At 40.4% G+C, this 20,421-nt stretch overlaps 2 protein-coding genes and 1 non-coding gene across 9 annotated transcripts in view; 1 reads left to right on the top strand and 2 right to left on the bottom strand.

The window, feature by feature from the left end:
- The window catches only part of LOC148645370 (bifunctional apoptosis regulator-like), a 53,690-nt gene extending 42,055 nt beyond the window's left edge, over positions 1-11,635 (bottom strand). The window contains exon 1 of the mRNA XM_088612294.1: positions 11,197-11,635. The gene's annotated coding sequence lies outside the window, so the exon portion shown is untranslated. The remainder of the gene's footprint in view (positions 1-11,196) is intronic.
- A 1,018-nt stretch (positions 11,636-12,653) lies between these two features.
- trnat-cgu (transfer RNA threonine (anticodon CGU)) lies at positions 12,654-12,725 on the bottom strand. The gene has a single exon. It is a non-coding gene; the product is annotated as a tRNA-Thr (tRNA).
- Positions 12,726-13,594: 869 nt separating this feature from the next.
- Positions 13,595-19,712, top strand: eri2 (ERI1 exoribonuclease family member 2). Of its 7 annotated transcripts, XM_088613442.1 has the most exons (11): positions 13,621-13,704; positions 14,374-14,431; positions 14,729-14,796; positions 15,913-15,993; positions 16,184-16,311; positions 16,423-16,579; positions 17,152-17,252; positions 17,469-17,550; positions 17,733-17,821; positions 18,011-18,139; positions 18,925-19,066. In XM_088613442.1, the coding sequence occupies exons 2-11, from the start codon at positions 14,409-14,411 to the stop codon at positions 18,928-18,930; spliced, it is 864 nt and encodes a 287-aa protein (XP_088469568.1). In that variant the 5' UTR covers positions 13,621-13,704; positions 14,374-14,408; the 3' UTR covers positions 18,931-19,066. The 7 variants fall into 7 exon arrangements, with proteins under 7 accessions (XP_088469564.1, XP_088469568.1, XP_088469565.1 ...); XM_088613438.1 differs by having other exon boundaries at positions 13,595-13,674; positions 18,011-19,712; XM_088613439.1 differs by having other exon boundaries at positions 15,918-15,993; positions 18,011-19,712.
- Positions 19,713-20,421: the final 709 nt, after the last annotated feature.

Genomic DNA, 20,421 nt, shown 5'->3' with positions numbered 1-20,421 from the left:
TGTCTGATCGCTGGTCTCGGAGCCACACAGATATGCTCTTATACTTACAGTGCCTTGCAAATGTATTCAGCCCCTTGCACAGGTTCCACATTCTGTTGCTTTTTAGCTGGTGGTCACTGACAATTGACCACCATTGCTACGATTATTTGAAGTAGCAAATAATATTTGTTATAAACACAACCCCAACCTCACCAATGGGGCCACCGTGCGGTACGACAACACGTCTTTTCGAGAGAGGAAGGCAGTGCAGAGAACGCTGAATGTGGCCCAGAAAATCATGGGTTGTGGTGTCCCGGAGACTAAACAGCTCAGTGAGAACCTCTGGCCATCACAGAGGACAGTCACCACCCCGGCCACGAGCTCTTCACCTCACTGCCCACAGGCAGGAGATACAAGAGCATACGGACACTTACCAAAAGATTCCTCAATAGCTTCTACCCACAAACAGTGCGATTGGCGAACACATTTGGCCATGCCCCTCGGACCACACCTACACCATCTACCTCATTATAATTTTATTTATTGCACATCTGCAGTCATTGTTTACGTGTCTGCATTGTTTACATTCAAACTGTTTACTTGTGCACTGTCTACTGTTTGTTTGTATATTGTCTTGATGCACTGTCTGCACTTTGTGTTTTACACTTTTTTAACAATCGAGAGACATTCTGTAAGAAAGAATTCCATTGTACCAGTACATATAATAATAATAATAATAATTAATCATTTCTTACACTTATATAGCGCTTTTCTGGACACTCCACTCAAAGCGCTTTACAGGTAATGGGGATCCCCTCCACCACCACCAGTGTGCGGCCCCACCTGGATGTAACTGTACCGGTTATATATAAAGAATATATAATTCTATAACGCAATAAAGTGCAAGCTCATTAAAAACACAGTGTGAATAAATACACATTTAGTATAAGTATTCAAACTGTTTCCTGTGGGAAATCCAAAATAATTTATGTGCACAAAACAGCTGGCTGAGTAACTGCTGTCTGTGTGAAAAAATAAGTTGTCACACGATTTGACAATAAATATCTGTAACACCACCCCCCCCCCCCAACACAGGTAGTGAGAAATCATTAACTATGAAGCTTTCAGAATAACTTGGGAAGTTGTATGAAGGAAGAGATCAGGATTAAGTTATACAAATATTTTAAAGACCCTCACTACTATCTCTGAGCACGGTGAAGTCAATCACATTAAAATCACAGGCACATAGACAGGCAAGCACAAAACTGGTTAGTGATGTCACCGGCAACTTTGAAAACGTGCAGTGGCTGAGATGGGAGAAAATGCAAGAAATTGCTGGGGTAAGCAATACTCTGGTCAGTCCGAAAAGGAGGCTTTATGGAGCTGAACACAATCCCACATGGTGTTTGCAAGGTAGTGATACTGCAAATGCGATAAATGGTATTGTGATTACTGAGCACTGTCACTGCAGTCAAGCGTACTGATGGCAACAACTTCACTCAGCTGCAGTACTGTGTGCTTGGCCATCTCCACAAAGGATGGTACTTAGTTTACCTGCCTCTGTTGTCTACGAGTGAGTTCACACGAGGCGCACTGTGCTTTAATTAATTAGTGGAGGGGCGGAGAGCTACATTTTCACATGGGAATCGTTTAGCCTACTTTGTATATAAGGAGCCCCACGGGGCTGGCGGAGTTAGGTGTGGTTTTCGAAGAAGTTTGCTTGTTTTGTTGCAGTCAGTCCAGCTTCGTGAGCTGTTCCGTACTGCTGCAGGTCATGAAAAACGGGAACATGGATGGAGCAGAATACTGGCAAAACGTATTGGAGGAAGACTTGCTTCTTGCAAAAACCCGGGGTAAATTCACCTTGGAGGGGTACATTTGAAAGCACAAGGCGAAAGCTACACCTCCTCAGCGTGTGTATTCGCTTTCAACGCCACACTTGTCATTCCCAAAGGCAACTCTGCAATTGTTTGTTTTCACTGCAGTGAAACTTTTGTAATAAACAAACAGTAATGTTGACAATAGCACTTCAGAAAATGCATAACGGTTGAGCAATATTTTTTTTCCAGCAAAACAAAGGTATCGCATGCTATACATTACAAAATACAAGACAAGCTGCTCTTTTTAGAACAGTTTCACAAGATACACCAGCATAAACATGAACCTTTTCCAGTTATTCATCGCGCGTTTCACTTTGGAGGCAGGACATGTATTTAATTTTTCGGTTCTCTAGCAAAATACAAGCGCAAAAGCAAGTTTGCTGAAATGCATAAAGAACATATTCACTTACCTTAAGAGAGCCCTTTCATTTTACTGTGAATATACACGAGTTTATAAAAGCAAAACATTTCTACAACAAAGATGGCGGCTGAAGCCCAATACGTTCAAATCGACCGGCTCTAGAAAGAGCTCGTCTGATGGGTCAGAACAGCTGTCATTCAGCGACTTCTGACCAATCGGACTTAAGCCCGCCTCTCTCTCGCATGCATGCGTAGTTATTTTACTTTCCCAGTTTATGGGTATTTTGTAAGCCCATAAATACCAGAGAAGTGCAAAAACGTAAATGTAAAACGTTTTTTCTAACTCGGCATTATAAAAAGCCTCTTTAGGGCCGGCAGTATTGGAATACTATCGTAAAAATGTCTTCATTATTTTTATTTGCCTTTTTCTGGAAGGCAGAGAAAACCAATTCATGCCCCGTCTTAAAAAAGGCATTTTGTTTTACTTGTTCACTCACTTTAACCTTTTTCTCATGGTAGTAGACATTTTAGAGAAGACCTAGAAAAAGAAATTCTGTAGGATACTGCATAAACTTAATGAATATGAAACACAGGTTTATGCAATGTTTCATTAGCCAGATATAATTTATCAATGTTTTTAGGTGGTCCCTTTAATGTGCCAGTAATGTTTATATTTATGGTGCAGAGGGGGGAAAATACCCTATTTTCCTTACTATTTACTCATTTTGTTTCCCAGTGTACTTTGTCCTCTGTGAAAGGAATCTGTAAATTTAAGTCTTGTAGGGCTGGCAAAAAGCAGAGACAACTCTAAGCGCTTTGAGTGGAGTGTCCAGAAAAGCGCTATATAAGTGTAAGCAATTATTATTATTATTAACTCTTGTGCTTAAAATAAAATTAGTACTAAAAAAAACCTGGCATCTGTGGTTTTCTGCTCATGTTTATAAATCTAAAATGTTCAGGAGTACTGTAGGTAATTAAGAATGTCCCAGGTATGAAAATGTAGGACTGCATTTTCAAGTGAGTTTGCTGGGTGGTTTTGCGTTGACCTCATTTAGCAATGAAGACATTGGCACGCACTCTTTGCAGTACTGGAAAATAAAGCGGTCTGAATGTCTGTTTATATTTCAGATATATTATGAAGAGTTGAGAATGAAAGTGAGTTTATAATGTGGTTTTGAGGAGAATAAACTCCTGTTAAAGTAATGTACAATCAATGTGTAGGTCTCCTAAAAAAAGTAAAAAGCAGGTTGTAAGTTATTGATTTGTTTTGGGCTGACAGCTGGATTATCTCTTGTAAGATATTTGAGCAAAACATACCCCTTTGTGTTTCTTGATGTCCTCAACATTAGTCACAAGCCACACAATGACTTTTCCTGAACAGATATCCTGGAGAACCCTTTGAGCAGAAGATCCAAAGCTATTCTAGAACTGCAAAGAGGAGTGACAAATGACATGGGAATCTTCTAAAGCATAACTGTGCCTCCCTTTCCCCATGTTTGTTGTTATACTAACACCACAACATTCTTTGCCGAGTCTGCCTTCAAGATGAGACGGTACACTGCAGACTGCCATGGCGTTCCGGGCCCCCTTTGAACTGCTGAATTCTCAGCTCATTCTATAACGCAATAGTTACATATAAAGTTTTAAATTAAAAGGCAGTTTACAAATTAAGAGCCAGAGGAGTTTGTCATTTGTAGTTCATGTCATGTTATTCCTCTCAGGGCCTACACAGTTTGCAGCAAGGGGTAAAGTTGTGCAGTGGCTCTGTGGCTAAAGATCTGCGCCTGTGGCTGGAAGGTTGCTGGTTTGTGTCCCATACAGCATATGAAATTTAATCTTTTTCTTCCTGACTGCAAGATGGCTATTAAAATCTGTAACTTTAGACTGATACTGTGCTGCTCATGATGAACTGCACCTCCTCCCCTCTGCAGAGCTCCTCTGTGTTATTTGGGGTTCATCTTTGGTTTTAACAGCATGTCTTGAGGGCCTTCATCAAAAACAAATCAATACTTGCAGTACGTTCTTAAAATCATTCTTGATCAGCATTCTACTAACACGTCTTAGTTGGTCACAAATGTATAATAAAACCACGGCCAGAGCTCCAGAGTTTCCAGGTCAGCCGGGCAGCTTGGTCGATTGGCACAAGCACTGCCTCTCCTGCTCCAGCTTCAGGCGTCGCGACTCGACGGTGTAAACCTTCACCCGAATGCTTCTATTTTTAAGGCCTCTGCTAGTTTTGTCAGTGCCCAAATGTGGCCTGTTACAGATATCCTGCTCATGGTTCAGAATACAAGTGTCCAGTCTTCATCGCACTTGTATGTAATCTCGTATAAAGAATCTAGAAATGCTCAGTGATTTTGATTTGTTCATGACGAAATGTCTTGACTATTGGACATTCTCTATAAACCTGTTAAATGCGAATGTAACTTCTTTGCGGAAGCATGAATTGTCAAGCAGCGCGGTTGACTTATTTTATTAGTGTCCTACTGTCTCGTCCACCTGGCCCTCAAGCCAAGTACTTAAGGTGAAACGATCTAGAGATGTTCCGTTTATTGGTTTCTGTATATGCCTTTACAAATGTAATTAGACATTAGACTTAAATGTAAATGCATTCTGCAGTCCCTTTTATTGTGATTTTGTAGTATTTATCCTGCACTAATGCAAGTGGGACCCTCTTGGTGCATTTGCTTCTGTGGGTCTCATCACCTTGTCCATAAGATCGGGTATCTTTCGTCAACGAGTCAGCCAAATGTATTTCTTTAATTGCTTGTAAGAACTCCTGACAATGGGCAAATGTCTACTCTCTCACCTATTGTGTGATCCAACTTGATCTTCAATAATGAAAGATTATTGATGTGCTGTACATTCCATATTCATTCTTAATCTGGATTTTTCCATGCAGAAACTTGCTTGGATGTTTTAGGATTTCTGACTGCTTTATCCATATGGCCAGGTATCAACTTGCAAGCCATGCAAGTTAATGCTAGACATACTGTAGCTGTCAGAAACTATTGATCATGATGATTCTCAGAATTGTTATAATTGTGACATTAAGTCTACATAGTGGTGTTCAAATCTACTTGCGTCTTTTGGGGGAGTCTGACTTAGTTCTTATGGCCAGGTGGTTTTCCCATTAAGGTCAAAATATCAATAGACTTTGTATTACTAGAGTTTGCATCCTTTGAAAATAGGCTACAGTTACGACCTATTAGTGCCTGATTCCTTTATTATGCAATTCTCTGTGAATGCAAGACTCTTTTAAAGCATTGAGATTAAGTCACTTGATGTTTTCTCGGGTTATATAAAGATGTGCTTTGTTGCAGCTCAACCGCATTGACCTTCATTTCCTCAGCCAGTCCCCTCCGTGTTCAAGTCAGACATCTTTTCTGCTCTAGATTCAGCAACCTTGCAGCGAGCTTTAAGAGCTCAAGTAATATTCCTAGATTCAGGGCGATGTGATAAGCCAACTGTAGTGGTAATGTTCTGTGTTTAGGGAAAAAGAAGCTTGTGATAACATGTCGTGTGATAAGTCAAGCCCTTCCATTGTGCAAATAGAAAAAAGACATTCAAAATGAAGTGTATTTCTTCACCAAAGTAGTAAGCTAGTGTACATCGTTTCAGTAGTAACAAACAGAAAATGATTGATTACTCCTCTCTTTTGTCTTTAATTAGCTAATGAGATTTATTTTGCTTTATGGAATTTAATGTCTCCAGTTACTCAACCAGAAACCATCAACCTTAACATATTTAATAAAAAATACATTTTAAAATTATGCATTGCTTTTTATATTCATTACATTTGTATAATTGATTTGTAAATTTTAGTTGTCTGTTTGGTTTTGTTGTACCCAGATCATTTTAAAGAGCGGTTCCAACAAACTGATCCCTTGCTTTGTACAAACAGAAGAAATGCATTAAAAATGAAGCAGATTTATATACCGAGATAGTTAGCTAGTGTACATTGTTTCAGTTGTGACAAAGATCCCTTACACAGGATCGAAGAAAGTAAGTCTTGATCACCCCACTGCACTTTGTAGACAACAATAGCATTGCATTTTTTCAGCTTCCATTTGTGTTTATCTTCATTTTATTAATTTACATTTTTAATTTTAATTACTGATCTGAACATCAATTAAATTGTCCATCACAGTGTGTCCTGTATTATTTTTCTACATAAAGACTTGTCAAGTCCAAGATGTAATGCAAAAAGAGCACCTTATAACACCAACCACTTTGGGAAATTAATGTAGATGAACTATTTCCATCTTTGATTTCTAGCATATTAGCATGTAGATTTTCAGAGAGCATACTTTTAATAACATTTTAGAAATCCTGAAAAGTGAAAGAACATGTTCAATGGACTGATAGGAACACAAAATATTTAAAGCTAAACATTATACAAAATAAGCAAAGAGGTTCCGATAAATATTACCGCTTGTATCCAAGTTAATTTTAATTAACTAATTTACGAATGAGTAGGCTGGTAGAATATTTAGTTTTGATTATACATTGACCTGTGAGCTCTACTACTCTTGGAGTATGTGAAGATGAAATTAAATGTAAATATACTTCAAAAATAGAACAGAAACAGAAGATATGGGGAAGCCAGAAAGCTTGTACATTCAACAGCACTGGATTGTATCTCCAGTAGTAATGCGTTCACACAACTGCCTCTAGAGTTTAGTGCTCAAAGTTACAGCACAAAATAAACAGTTGAGTTGGTAAAGTACTCCGAGACCAATATCAGTTATCAATGTGTAATCATTAACTCAGGGGGCTGTCAAGACTCTCGCTTGTCTCTGAGCCGGTTCCTTGAGAGGAACGATGTGGGCTGCGGGACATACAGGAGCAGAGGCAGGGAAGACTCCGGAAGGAGTGACCTGCGGATAGACTCGCTACCAGCTGGACACCGACTGACGCCTGATCGCTTCAGAGCTGGCAGGGCAAGAATGTCACTTACTGTACTTGACATTTCACATAGTCAAACTGCACAGTCCTACTGCTTATCTCACTTTTATTTCATTTAAAAGTGAACTATTTTGTGTGTTCTCTTGATATATTCAGCATTTTGGATTTCATCAGCAAACAAAACTCAGTAAAAGTGCTTGAGTTGAAAATATCCCCAGCCCGAGAGAAAGGAATACTTGATCATTGGAATCCAGCAAGTGGAACCAAAGTGAAATGAGTCTTTTTATATGAGAACAGAACATTTTCAAAATAAGACCTTAAACAACAAAATGATTGAGAAATCACATCAGAAGTCTGAGTTTTGAGTAATCATAAAAAGTGATTTAATGGTGCTGGTATGCATAAAACACCTCAACAATTATAGGCATTTATAAAAATTTAATTTGAAATAAAATGGAAGTGTCCTGTAAAACTAATAAAATGTAATTCACTAATGTATATCAATATTTTCGGATTGCTTTGTTTTTAGGTTTAGTTTGGTCTTCAAACACTTAAGACATTTAAAAACAGATTTTGTTTTTCTTATTGGATTACTAATTGGTGCTTTTTTTAAGTTAACTGCAACAAAATTATAAGTGAAACTATCAAATTCAAATCAATAAATTATTCACCAGTTTATAACGTGCAGGAAGAAGCAAATAAAAACAGCTTTGCTGTCTTTTGACATTTCTATGGTAATGACCTTACAAAAAAATAATTTAGACGAATAAAATGTAGTATTTCCTTGTCTGAAAAGATTTTTTTTAAATAAAACTATAGTCCCTGTTAAATGTGAACACCGCGTCTGCCAGTTATCTGTGTTGTGCCCCCTGCTCGTTTGTGGGAGGTATAAAAGAAACTCTTATTTTGACATGCAAGTAAAATGGTTATTTCAGTCTTAATACATAAATATAGCTGGCATTTGTCTTGATGCACATTGGAAAATAATGAAATCTTGAAATGATTAACCCCATTTCATGAAATTGTAAAATACAAATTGAATCAATTATAGTAAGATCAAACACTTTTTCTTGAAGGTTTGCAATCAATAATGGTTCATGGGTAAAATTCCTGACATAAAATAATATATCATACAGACAGTACATCTGACTACATGTAAAACTGAGAGGAGAAACTGTTACATCGAGTGTCGAGGGAGCCTGGAAAAAGCTGCCGAGCCGTGTTCAAGCTGATACATTGGCTATTTTCAAGAAACAGCTACATGAGATCTTGGGATCAATTCGATTTATCAGACAAGCTAAGCTGATCAAATGAATGTATAATTTGTCACATTTCGTACTGTATGTTGTTATGTTTTTAATGCCAGTTTGGCAAGTTTTGATGGCTAAGCCTTTGTAAAGCAATACAACTTCCTCAAAGTATGTGTAATAATTTAGCAATCAGTTTGTATCTATACTTGAGTATATGCCCAAACAATACTTTTTTTTAAATGAAAAGCCCATTAAAATTCTGCTAAACAAGAAGTGTATTCTACAAGTCATGGATACGAAAGTCAGAGAAAGGAGAAAGGACATTTATCAGGGTGTCAGAAGATCTTTAATACTTCAGAATTTATAGCTTATCATTTTATAGAATGCTTATCATTTTTAATACATTGTTTGTATTGTTAGATTTTTAACGGTACTGACAATACTTGAGAGAGAATATATTGGTGTTAGGAAGTCATTTTGTGTGAGTTATTGATGAAACTTGGAAGATAAGTATTTTCTTCTACTGTAATTAGTTTTCAAAGATTTTAACCTTTTTTTTTTACACACCGGTTAATAAGAACACACTGAAGAAATGTCCCAAATACTTCAGTACTCGAAAATCATTGTCAAACACCATACATAAAAAGATGTGTACTTTTTGTTTTAGTGATTGCCGTTTTCCGATTCCCCTGAAATGTCCCCTGGTGAAACCTGTCCTTTAGAACAGTTTCTGCTTTCTACTTGCCGATCAGAAACCAAATAGCATCAGCATGCTATCACACATATAAAGGCATATAACTGTAGGAAACTACCCTTGTTGGCTAAATAATGTATTTAGGAAACTATCAATAACAAAACAAAAATTACATTAAAGCATTAAAACGTTAAACCTGCGCGGATTAAACAACCATAGCAATCATCGACATGACAAATATGTAGTATATTTTAGCTGTATCTTAAAAAAACTCCGGGGGTCCTCCGAGTCACTTCTGTATTGCTGATAACTGCAAGAGCAATAAGGATTTTTAGGGGCATTATGATAGTGAAACTGAAACACAACTGCCCCCAAAAGCCCCTCATTTTCCCTGCGGTAAATAAACACATTCATCATTGTTTTGCTTATTAAAAAAGGACAAATTGTTAATATATTGCTCTAAAACGTCTTAGACTGGGCGTGACCTTCACTACGCTTGTAAAAAGGCTTTTCTTATAACAAAAATTAAAAACATGAAAAATACCTTACGAGGTCTAAAAGTATTTCCACCAGCGTCACAAGGAAAACACGGAGTCCCCTGTGCTTTTCCTTTTTCTGGATAATTGGAAAAAATATTCCCGGTCCATGGAAAGAATTAATTTGCAATGATCTAGACCAGACTTGAATAATCACTTCATACGACGAGAAATGAGTAAACAGTTCGTGTTAGGTTCTTTTTTGTGAGTCGTTTATAATACAGTTCTTCCAATTTTGAATAAAATAAAAGGTGAAATGAGAAATGTTGTTTGAGAATGTCATTAATTTCCGATATTGAATAAAATAAAATGAGAACTGGAAACCAGGCGTTCGTCTTCGCTTATTTGGTCACTGTATAAATAAAATAACACGACTCCTCTTTGACTAAAATGTACTCTTCAGTGTTGAAGTTTAACACAACAGCCCCAAACACTGCACATCTGTTTGGCTTTGGCGAAAGGTCGGTCAAAAGATTCGCGCTGAAGAAGGCTTTCGCCTTGTCCTCTTCAGCGGGGTGATGGCACTGGGAAAGTATTCGTGTTGAAACTGTGAAGCACAGAAGCGGGACTTTGCGGGCCAGTTGGACTGGGATAAAACTCATCTCGCCCCCAAAATCCCGCATCTGAAATCACAATGACGGAACAAAGAGGGCCCGGATCAATCCCGGCACTACCGGGTTTAATAAACGGGCTTGACTGGCGATGAGCAGGGCTTTACAAGCGCCCTTTCCCTCTCACCGGACCGGCTGACACGGTCCTATCTCCTTCATTACTGTTGCAAAATGATTCGCGTATGTGACTTTAGGAAAACTGCGATCACGTTGGCTTTCATGAACTCTAAAGCCCCAGTTTTAAAGTCCTCAAAGTCAGCTAGTTATCGGTATCAGATGACTTCGTGACCTTACATATTTAGATCCCACGTGTGCTGCGACCCAACTCTCAAGCAGCCTTCGTGAAAATATTTGCAGTCTGGTATGAACACGGACAAACCCAATCCCGGCTCCATGTTGCAGTTTGTACTGAAAAAATAAAGTGCATTATAACGCATGTATGCTTGTGCTACTGAAGTGGGGGAAAGGAATGACTAAATTGTAATCGATAGCTATCCTGATGATCCAAATAGAGTATTTATTAAACAACTAAACGTCTGGTTACATTTATACGCTTATATATATCTATAGAGAGAGAGAGAGGTGTCAGCTGTACACGTTCCCGGGTCCCGGGCGTGTGTCGAGCCTCTCGCCCTGCCTGTGCCAGGCTCAGACAGCCTGCCCGGCGCTCCCTGGACACTCAGGTACGTCTGTCTGCTGCCGCCCCGCAGAAACACGTTTACCGTCAAGAGAGGGTCGACACGTCTGGCAAACTCCGTCTGGCGTGACGAGATAACGCCGCGCGTATGAATACTTCACGATCTACAATTGTATATGGAAAAAAATACACTTGACATTATTTCTGTGCAATCCTAGAGCCCCTGTCAGTTTTCTCTCCACACCTGCATGCCACCATGTGAATCGGGAGACGTGCGTGTCAGACATTTCACGGCCTTCTAATGGGTAAAAACGTCACGTATTGAATCAGTTTGAACTTACCCTCGTTATTTCAAGACATTCGGCTGCTTATAAGGCGCACACGCCGCTTTTGTCCCGGTTTCCTTAAAGCTATAGACGCGATCCCAGCGGCTGTCTTGCCCGGCACTCCTGACTCACTGCATGTGAAGATCGCTCAGCCAGCTCTTCAGACAGCGCTTCACGGTCACGCCACGGGGTAAGAGGCCAGCTCGGGGGAATCCAGCAGAAAACAACGCGCTCACAACTCGGAATCGCCGCACAGACATCCACGGACCCCCACGCTTCTGCCGCGGATCGGGCTCAGCGCTGCAGTCCGGCTGCTGCGGCTCAGGTCCCGCACCGCCAGCGGCGGCTGCCGACTGGAAATCAGCCTTCAGGCTGCGGACAGCGGCGGCAGGTCTCTGTTTCGCTGAGAGGAAAAAAAAAGAGGAAAAAAAGTTGTGTTGCATGTGTCTCTGTATATGGAGTTGCACGGTTTTGACAAGCTTTATTTTCCTAGAAAACACCTCCAAATATAGAAACTGGGAAGGGGCATTCCTAGAAATCCAGCGGACGTCATAACCACCTTCCCCCCCCAGCATGTCCCCAGTTTGCCGCAAGAGGGCGCTGTGGACATCTCAACTTAATCCACTTTCAAGACGTCTGGCTAGAAATTCAATCCGTGGTTTACTTCAATACTCCGCCTGCAAAGAAGAATAAATAGCTCCATAACTTTAAGATTTTTATTCGATTTTACAAATACAAGAAAAAAAAACATTTCTCACGAAAAGAGTAATCTGGTATGGAGAGGGAATATTGATTAATTTATAGTTTGATTAGGATATGAAATTTGTACGTACATATACTCCTTGTATCTGATATACATTTCAGTTGCTCTATATTGTGCCTTAACACTAAAGTCAGATAGGAAAAAGAGATAGATAATACTTTATTAATCCCGTAGGGAAATTGATGAAAAAAAAACGATTCGTATGTCTGAATTCTGTACAAAATCACTTGTAAATTTATTCGAATTTACGTAAAGGATAAAGGTTACAATTACAGAAGACGGCTTAACTCTTTGGAAGATCAGATGTTTAACTTTCAGTACCATTTGGTGTCCTAAGCTCGTTTTCAGGATCTCAATGACTCAATAAATAAGCTGTTCATTATGCTTTCTATATGCTGATATATATACACAAAAGTTTTAAATGGCAAAAGATATTTGGATTTTAAGTTATTAAAAAAATTGTAATTAGGTGTGCATTCACGTCATTTAAAAAGTATTGAAGCCACTGAGAATATTTAAAGCGGACTATGATCATAAACGATTTTAACTTCTCACCTATAACCACATAGTTTTCACTTTATATAACGTGTAGCTACAGAAGGAAACTAAATTATTGTTGTTTTTTAAATCTTTGAATACTACTACAAAATACTATTGTATTTTTTTTTCTTTTGAATGAGAAAAGGCAAAAACAAGTCTCTCCCCGAACAGGCACGGACGGGGTTCGAACCCGCGATCTTCGGTTTACGAGACCGACGCCTTACCACTTGGCCACCGCGCCTGCGCTGTACCGCGGCTACCCCGGGCTGTCCCTCTAATGGGGGGAGGCCGCGCGCTCAGCGGCTGCGCCGTTTTCTGCTGAAGCGCAGTCGGCCCGGGCAGCCCTGGGCTGGGCTGGGAGGACAGGGCAGGGCAGGGCTGGGCTGGGCAGGGCGGGTTTAGGGAGGCCGCTGACCAGTGCAGCTGTCCCACAGTGAAACGGGCGTACAGTCTGGGGAGATCGCCCGTTTCCCGTGTCAATAGTTCCCTGGTTCCGCAGCCCCGGGTCGGTCTCCCTCTCGGCTGGGCTCGGGAGGCGGGCTGGCAGGTGAAAGAGACGGAGAAAGAAATAAAGCGCCGCTTTTAACTGCACGAGTCTGAGTCTCTGTGTTCGTCCTCACCGAACCCGCATCCAGTACAGCAGGTATTACAGAAGCACGGCTGAATCATGTACAGTGAAGCAGCTTGATAAGCAGAGGTTTAAGACCGGTTCCTTCAGAAACTTTCAGAAGCAGGCAGCTGGTCATATTTAAAAAAGGTTAAATAAAATAAAGTCACACTGTCCAGGCAGATAAACCAAAGGTGCGAGTGTCTTCACGGCAGGCACACGCAGTAACAGTTAACTGTGGCCGAGACCTCCGGGCAGGAGTGACAGGCGGACAGGCTGTCCTCGCCACCTCGTCATTATTCTTACTGTTCTCGTACTTTCGACATGCCACATGCCGTCTTTCTGCCCCTGGCCGGGGCAATGCGCCTCGCCACACGAGCCGCTGACTCTATCAGCTGCCCCGGCACGAGCCGCTCCGCGTGCGCCTCGCACCTCCGGCCGGGCGGGGGCGCCAGCCGCCTCCGCGAGCGCAGGCAGGTTGTGCGCAGGCGCCGCCACGGGTCGCCGAAAGGGAAATGACGTAGCGCAGGGTGAGATTCAAACCTGTGAGTCGCTCCGAGCGGGGAAGCATATGGGGAACCCTGTAAGAGTCACTTTTCAAAAGTTGCGAAAGGTTAGGCGTTTTTAACCACGTATTTGAGAGGTTTCGCTTTAGGTGCACGTCAGACTGGAGCTTACGCTTGCTTGACGTTTGTATTTATCCCAGTTCTTTCTTTATGAGTGAGAATATTCTTTTGCTGTCTTTAATAATATACCATGGGGTCCTATGCACTTATACGTTTAGCAGGACGTTGAGTTTTTAGCTGATTGAACGGAAAATAAATCCGTGTGTCGCATTTATGGGCCACATTGTAAGTTGCTTCTCTACGCGAGAACGTTGTGCCAGTTGCGAGGACAGCAATACTGAATATCGTCATTGAGGGTAATGTGTACTGGCATAGCAGGCGATGTATATCCAGCACAGCAGCGGTACGAGATATTTAATTCACTGGAAAAAATATGTTAAGTAGATGGCAAACATAAAACAACGCCCCCCTTCATCTAGATAGATAAGACTTTGTTGATCCCGAAGGGAAATTGATCAAGTCTTTCGCCATCATTAGTAGGATAGTCATTGTAGGTGACGTGGTGTTTCACTTTACAAGCCTGGTAGACTTGTTTTAAACCAACCGGGTACGTGGTTTCAGTGTGCAATTCCATTAGATTGTTTCTAAAAAAGGCTCCCTGTCAAAGGAGCAATGCGCATTTCAGTCTGCGTTCTCTGACGGTCGTGTCTTCACAGGTCTGCAGGGTCCGTAAGACGGACAGGAGGGTGTCATGGCAACAAAGCTGCTGGCCAAGTACGAAGTCCCCGATTTCCGTAGTCACTGGTTTGCTCTGCACACATGACCCGTAATAATGTTCATTGTTATGACTGCACCCCTAAAGCTCTTTATGGCCAAAGTTTGTGTTTAGTGTTGAGTAAGATAAAGGATGTACCAGAAGAAAACGAACCCAGTGAAGACTGTAACGCATTTCTTTAATTTTAAACTATGTACCAGAAGAAAACGAACCCAGTGAAGACTGTAACGCATTTCTTTAATTTTAAACTATAATGTAAGTTTATTTTTGTTGTAATGTTTTTTTTTTCATTGCAGAAAACTTGGGCTAATAAGAAAACGCAGTCAACCTTCCAGCAATGGCGCCCAAAGAAGACCAGGCGCAAGTACGTGATCGCTGTACATCACACGTTTTTTTAATCATTCAATAATAATAATAATGATAATTGCTTACACTTATATAGCGCTTTTCTGGACACTCCACTCAAAGCGCTTTAAAGGTAATGGGGATCCCCTCCACCACCACCAATACATTAGTAATTTAATTATTTTTTCATATGCCTTTAACGTTCCCACATTTTTAACATCCACAATTCTTTAAATACCATTCCGGCCTCTTCCATCTATCTCTGGCTTTTATCAGGGACAGACAAAAACTTGAGAGAGATCAGAGCAACCGAGATCACCTTCCCCTCTGCCTCAGTGGCATCACTTCCTAAAAAGCTCTAAATAACATACCGTAGTAAAAACCTCTCTTCTTTGTATTTGTTTTCTGTGTTCCTCCACCTTTGTAGCAGCCGCATGGTGAATCCCTCTCTGCACGGAGCCCAGGTGCTGAGTGGCTCAAGTCGAAGCTGCCTAGCCTGTCTTTAAAATACTTCTGGACACAGTTTTATACCCCATAAACTGGGGTTGAGTTACAGTTTGTACATTTGTATTGCATTACCTTTTAAGTTACGTATGATACAATAAATCTGTTCTCTAAATCCGACACAAATACTACACCTGCTACATTGCATTATCATGTGTTAATAATATTGTTTATCACCTCACAGTCAAAGTACACCCATCACTGACAACACTTACACCCGTTATGAGTGTTTAAGGATGATGGTACAGTATATTGGCTCGTAAAGGAATGATGCACATGGCATCACCAATATGAATTATTTTTCGGGAATATGCTCAGTTGTTCATGTCATAGAGGGAGGTAGCATTGTAAAAAAAAGTAATAGCATGTTTTTCTGACTTATTTTCTTCTGTGATGAAAATTGACTGCATTTTATAGCCAAGAACGCCTTTTGAAAAGAAGCTTTACAAAGATGGTTTGTATTAGAAAGTCAAAAGTTAAAAAAACAACTGGTTGTTACGTATTGTATTCGGATCATATCTAAAAAGTAAGAAATTCTTATACATTAATTATTTCTGTGGATAATGTTATTATTTATATTTAAGATAATATTTTGTAGGAAACATTCATCAACCCTATTTTCTCTTTGTAGAGCAGTTTTTTTCATACCTGGTAGTCATTGACTTTGAATCCACTTGTTGGAGAGACAAAAATCACTGCAGCCCGGAAATAAGTAAGTTGTTTTTTAATAAGATCAGTTACAACATCCTGTAAGGCAACCTGAGATGCACTAAAACTAGCTATTCATTTGAAATGGATGATGTATCATTGACGTTAAAAATTATAATTGTTTTTAAATATTATAGGATAAAAAAACAATATTGTAAGTCTTGATTTAATAAAATGTGTTTGTGTACGATCAGTTGAATTCCCTGCTGTACTACTGAACACATCCAATGGAAGGATCGATTCCGAGTTTCATACTTACGTGCAACCACAGGAACACCCTACGCTGTCTGAGTTTTGCACTGAGTTAACCGGTATCAGGCAGGTAAGCTGAACTCTTTTGCTTACAATACTGTTGTTTCAAGTCATTCTTCACAAGCAGTTGTGCTTCCATTCTTTGTCCAGAGTTTGTGATTTCATGTGCTCTTTTCATCAGAGCCAGGTGGAGGCTGGAGTTCCTCTGAAGATCTGCTTGTCTCAGTTTAACAAATGGCTTCAGACACTGCAGCAGGAGGAGAACATTGTGTTTGTGAACGACATGGTCAGACCGAGCGACTCTGTTGCTAACCCATGCACTTTTGTGACCTGGTCAGGTGGGATATAGTGTATTCTGTTACTGATGAGTAATGTGTAGCCTGATTTCTGTTTCCTTAAAAACTCATAGTATATTAAAAGATATCAGATATATCAAAAGATACAGTATATACAAATAATGGGGATGAATATAAAATACTTCTCACTGTCTCATAATGCTAAAAAGCAGAACCAGTCTGAGTCAGAATGGACCTCTAGTACTGTATTTTGTGTTGATAGTGTCACTTCAGGCCATGTAAAGACAGTTCAGTAACAGCCAGCTGTTTTTTTATCCTGATTTCACCATCAGCAATGCATAGCTAACTTGAGCTGCTGAATTTGGCGTATATATGAATCTTTCAAATTTGAAATATGTTAAGACCCTGTAGTGCTTATAATTGAGGCAAATGAGAATGTTACAGGTGTAGAACTGCAAGTATACAGTGTTTAGATATTATTATACTTTGCAGTGCAGTGAAACAGTGAAAATATTCAGTCTTATAATTAATAGCTACTTCTTTTTCTTAAAACCTGAAAGTCACAGGCCTTGTTGTTACAACACCATATTGTTCCTATATCTGTCTATGCGTAGACTGGGACCTGGGTGTTTGTCTGCAGTATGAGTGCAAAAGGAAACAGCTCCACAGACCTGACGCCTTGAACAGCTGGATTGATCTCAGGGCGATGTACAAGGTACTGCTTCTCTACAGATCAGATTTGTAAGGTTTATGCCTTTACAATAGATAAGTTTAATTTCTTCAAAAACAAACTTAATAGTTTATGTGCTTGTAGGAACACTGCCACTTTTTGATTTACATCAATTCGAGAACAATATAATGGTTGTGGATTTGTCTATGATTATACAGACAGGAAAATAATTGTTTTCCTCCCTTTTTATGTTCCGTTTAGAGTTTTTATAATCGAAAACCAAAAGGACTGACTGGGGCCTTACAGGACCTTGGGATTAAATTTTCAGGAAGAGAGCATTCAGGTACAGCACATATTTTCTCTGCACATATAATGTGGTTTTATTCAAGATGTTAAACATGCCAATGAACATCATGTACTTTCAGTTATCTTTTGGGCTTCTGCAAGTTTAATTTTGACACTTTCGAATAGCTACTCTGTCCATAACCCAGCAGAACTGCCATGATTATTTAAGCATATCTTCAGGTTTGGATGATGCCCGGAATACAGCACATCTTGCATGGAGAATGATCACAGATGGGTGTGTGATGAAAATCACAAAGTGTCTGGAAAGGGTGAGTAGGTTTGTTTAGTTTAAAGAGGCTGTAGAATGGTTTTCCTGTTCCTTTTGTGAGCTTAATTTCCATCAGTAAAAAGTCTCTGATGCCGCATAAGCGAAGAAGACATTTTAAAAAACTAAATTGTACTGTTACAGCAGGCACCTCCAAAGACACATGATAAATTCCAATGTGTGGGTTTCCCAGGTTAAACCTGATCCAGGCAACAGACGTGCAAACAGTGAGGCTGCTAGAGACAACCATCATGGAAATTGTGTTGCCAGAGGTGAAAATAACAATACAGAAGACAGACAAACTAAGAGCGTCCTGGAGCAGGTGGAACTGGACCACGTTCAAAGAAAACAGTCTTCAAAGAACAAGGAGGTTCTCGGACTGCGTTCAAATAACGAAAACCATCTCTGTCAGAGCTTGGTGTACCCGAAGACTCTGTTTCATGGGCTAATGCCTTGCGTAGCTCAAGAAAACCCCCCAGTACCAAAAAGCATCTCTTCTGGAACATTAGTGACTATTAATAGTCCAACAGTGCTCAGTACTAACCAGGTGTTAGTCTCAACTACGGTTGACTGTGTTACAGATATATCTGATCTAGACTCATACATTGCTGCTGACAGTGAGACTGTGCTTGGAGAATGGGAAGGCAACATGGTCATACCTGCAGTGGACGAGGGCCGGTCTTACGATTCTGTTGTTCTGGAAGACCCTGAAAAAACTGTTGACTCTGTGAGGAGTCCTAACTGGTCTTTTTCACAAAAATTCCAGCAGCAGGAGGATGGCGTGCTGACAAATTCGAAGACGTCAAATGAGGTTTTGTGTAAACGTCCCAACCCTACAGTACGGTCTACTGCAAATGTATCAGTTTGCCCTTCAAACAGGACTACATGTAGGGCTCCCAATTTTTCCAGCCCTGCCATTAGACCTGCAAAAGGTGCTAAGCAAACATCTCTTTCAAGCATGTCATTCTTTACAAAACCCCAGAAAGGCAGCAGGTGTTCTAATAGTACACTAACCTATTCAAGACTCTGTGTGAACAAATCTGACAGTTCTCTTACAGTCTACAAAAATCCAGTTTGCCCCAGTAATTCCAGATTGTCCTCGAACAGGTCTGATGCTGGCCCTGCTCCCCCTCCTGTCCTGTCCTCACTCGTTAGCGGGAGCAGTAGCGGGAAAGTCACGCCTCCGCTGTGCGGCTGTGGCCGCAGAAGCAAGCGGCTCAGAGTCTCCAACGGCGGGCCAAATCACGGCAGAGCCTTCTACCGCTGCCCGGCTGGACCAACAGCCTCGGGAAGCAACGGGAATTGTGGCTTTTTCAAGTGGGAGGCGGCACTGGGCAAAGGGAAACCCGCTGCGGCCGCCTGGTCTCGGAGCTGGGACTGTAGAGACCGCTCCACTTCGTCCGAGCAGAGTTTTGCTGGTGGGGGTTCAGATTCTGCTCAACACAGAAGTCTGAGACCCTCTTTAAGGACTTAGTCAATAGCAGCTGTGTAATTCCCATCTTGATTTTATTAATAGGCTGGAAATGTAAATTTGTCATTACCATTGTTATCTCTTAAAGATATTATATGTAGGTTTTTGCTTGTACTTGAATACATGTTTGACACTAAACCTACAATTGTTTAAGATGTATTAACAAGGTACTTCTATATTTATATTTGGTAGTGCTATTACATTTTACATGCTTTTAACCAGTTTGTCAAACATACTGATTTTTATATTGCTTTTTTATTTATTACTGCATCATGGTGTACTTCTGAAAGCATTCTGCACAAATGATTGAAAGTGACTATTTATGCGTCCTGTACGTAGTTGCAAGTGCACTATGGGAATACTGTTTACCTCATCTCTTATTGTCTACACATACAATTTTTTAATTAAAATTAATATAAGGAAATGTATGCTGGTGTTATTTTAGTCATCCAGGTGGGGCTGCACACTGGTGATGGGGGGAGTCTCCATTAGCTGTAAAGCACTTTGAGTGGAGGGTCTAGAAAAGCGCTATATAAGTGTAAGGATTCTTACTATGCTTGATAGTTAGTATGAGGTTCTTGTGGTAATATGCAGTGTTTCTTTTTCGCCAAACTTAATTTGGCATTACAGCCAAACAGCTCAAATGTGTCATCGGCCCAGAGGTCATTGTTCCAGAAGTTTTGTTTATTCAGGTGCTGTTTTGCAAACCTGAGCCTTGCAGTAATGTTCTTTTTGGAGAGAAGGGGTATTCTTCTCAAAAGCCATTCTTTTCCTACTCTAACGTTTACCATATTGACAGAGGCCTGTAGATCCCTGAATATCGCTTTGGGTTTCTCTGCGATCTCGAGGAGCATCATGCAGTCTGAGATTGGGCTGAATTTGATGGCACACTCACTCCTGGGTAGACTGTCAACTATCTTCAGCTTTCCCCCATTTGTAAATCATCGTTCTTACGGTGGGATGAAGGACTCGGTATTGTTTGGAAACAGCTTTATAACCCTTTCCAGACCGAGAAGTAGTGATTATTCTTTCTCTGAGACCATCAAACATATCTTTTGACCTTGGGCTTCCCACAAGGTGAGTGAAAGCTCCAGACCAAACTGACAAAGTATGTGATGTTATATACAGGTGGA

The sequence above is a fragment of the Lepisosteus platostomus genome, chromosome 19 (assembly GCF_059453375.1).
Source record: "Lepisosteus platostomus isolate fLepPlt1 chromosome 19, fLepPlt1.hap1, whole genome shotgun sequence".
NCBI classification, from domain to species: domain Eukaryota; kingdom Metazoa; phylum Chordata; class Actinopteri; order Semionotiformes; family Lepisosteidae; genus Lepisosteus; species Lepisosteus platostomus.
The sequence above is the reverse complement of the archived record's forward strand: the minus strand, read 5'-3'. Positions and strand labels throughout refer to the sequence as shown.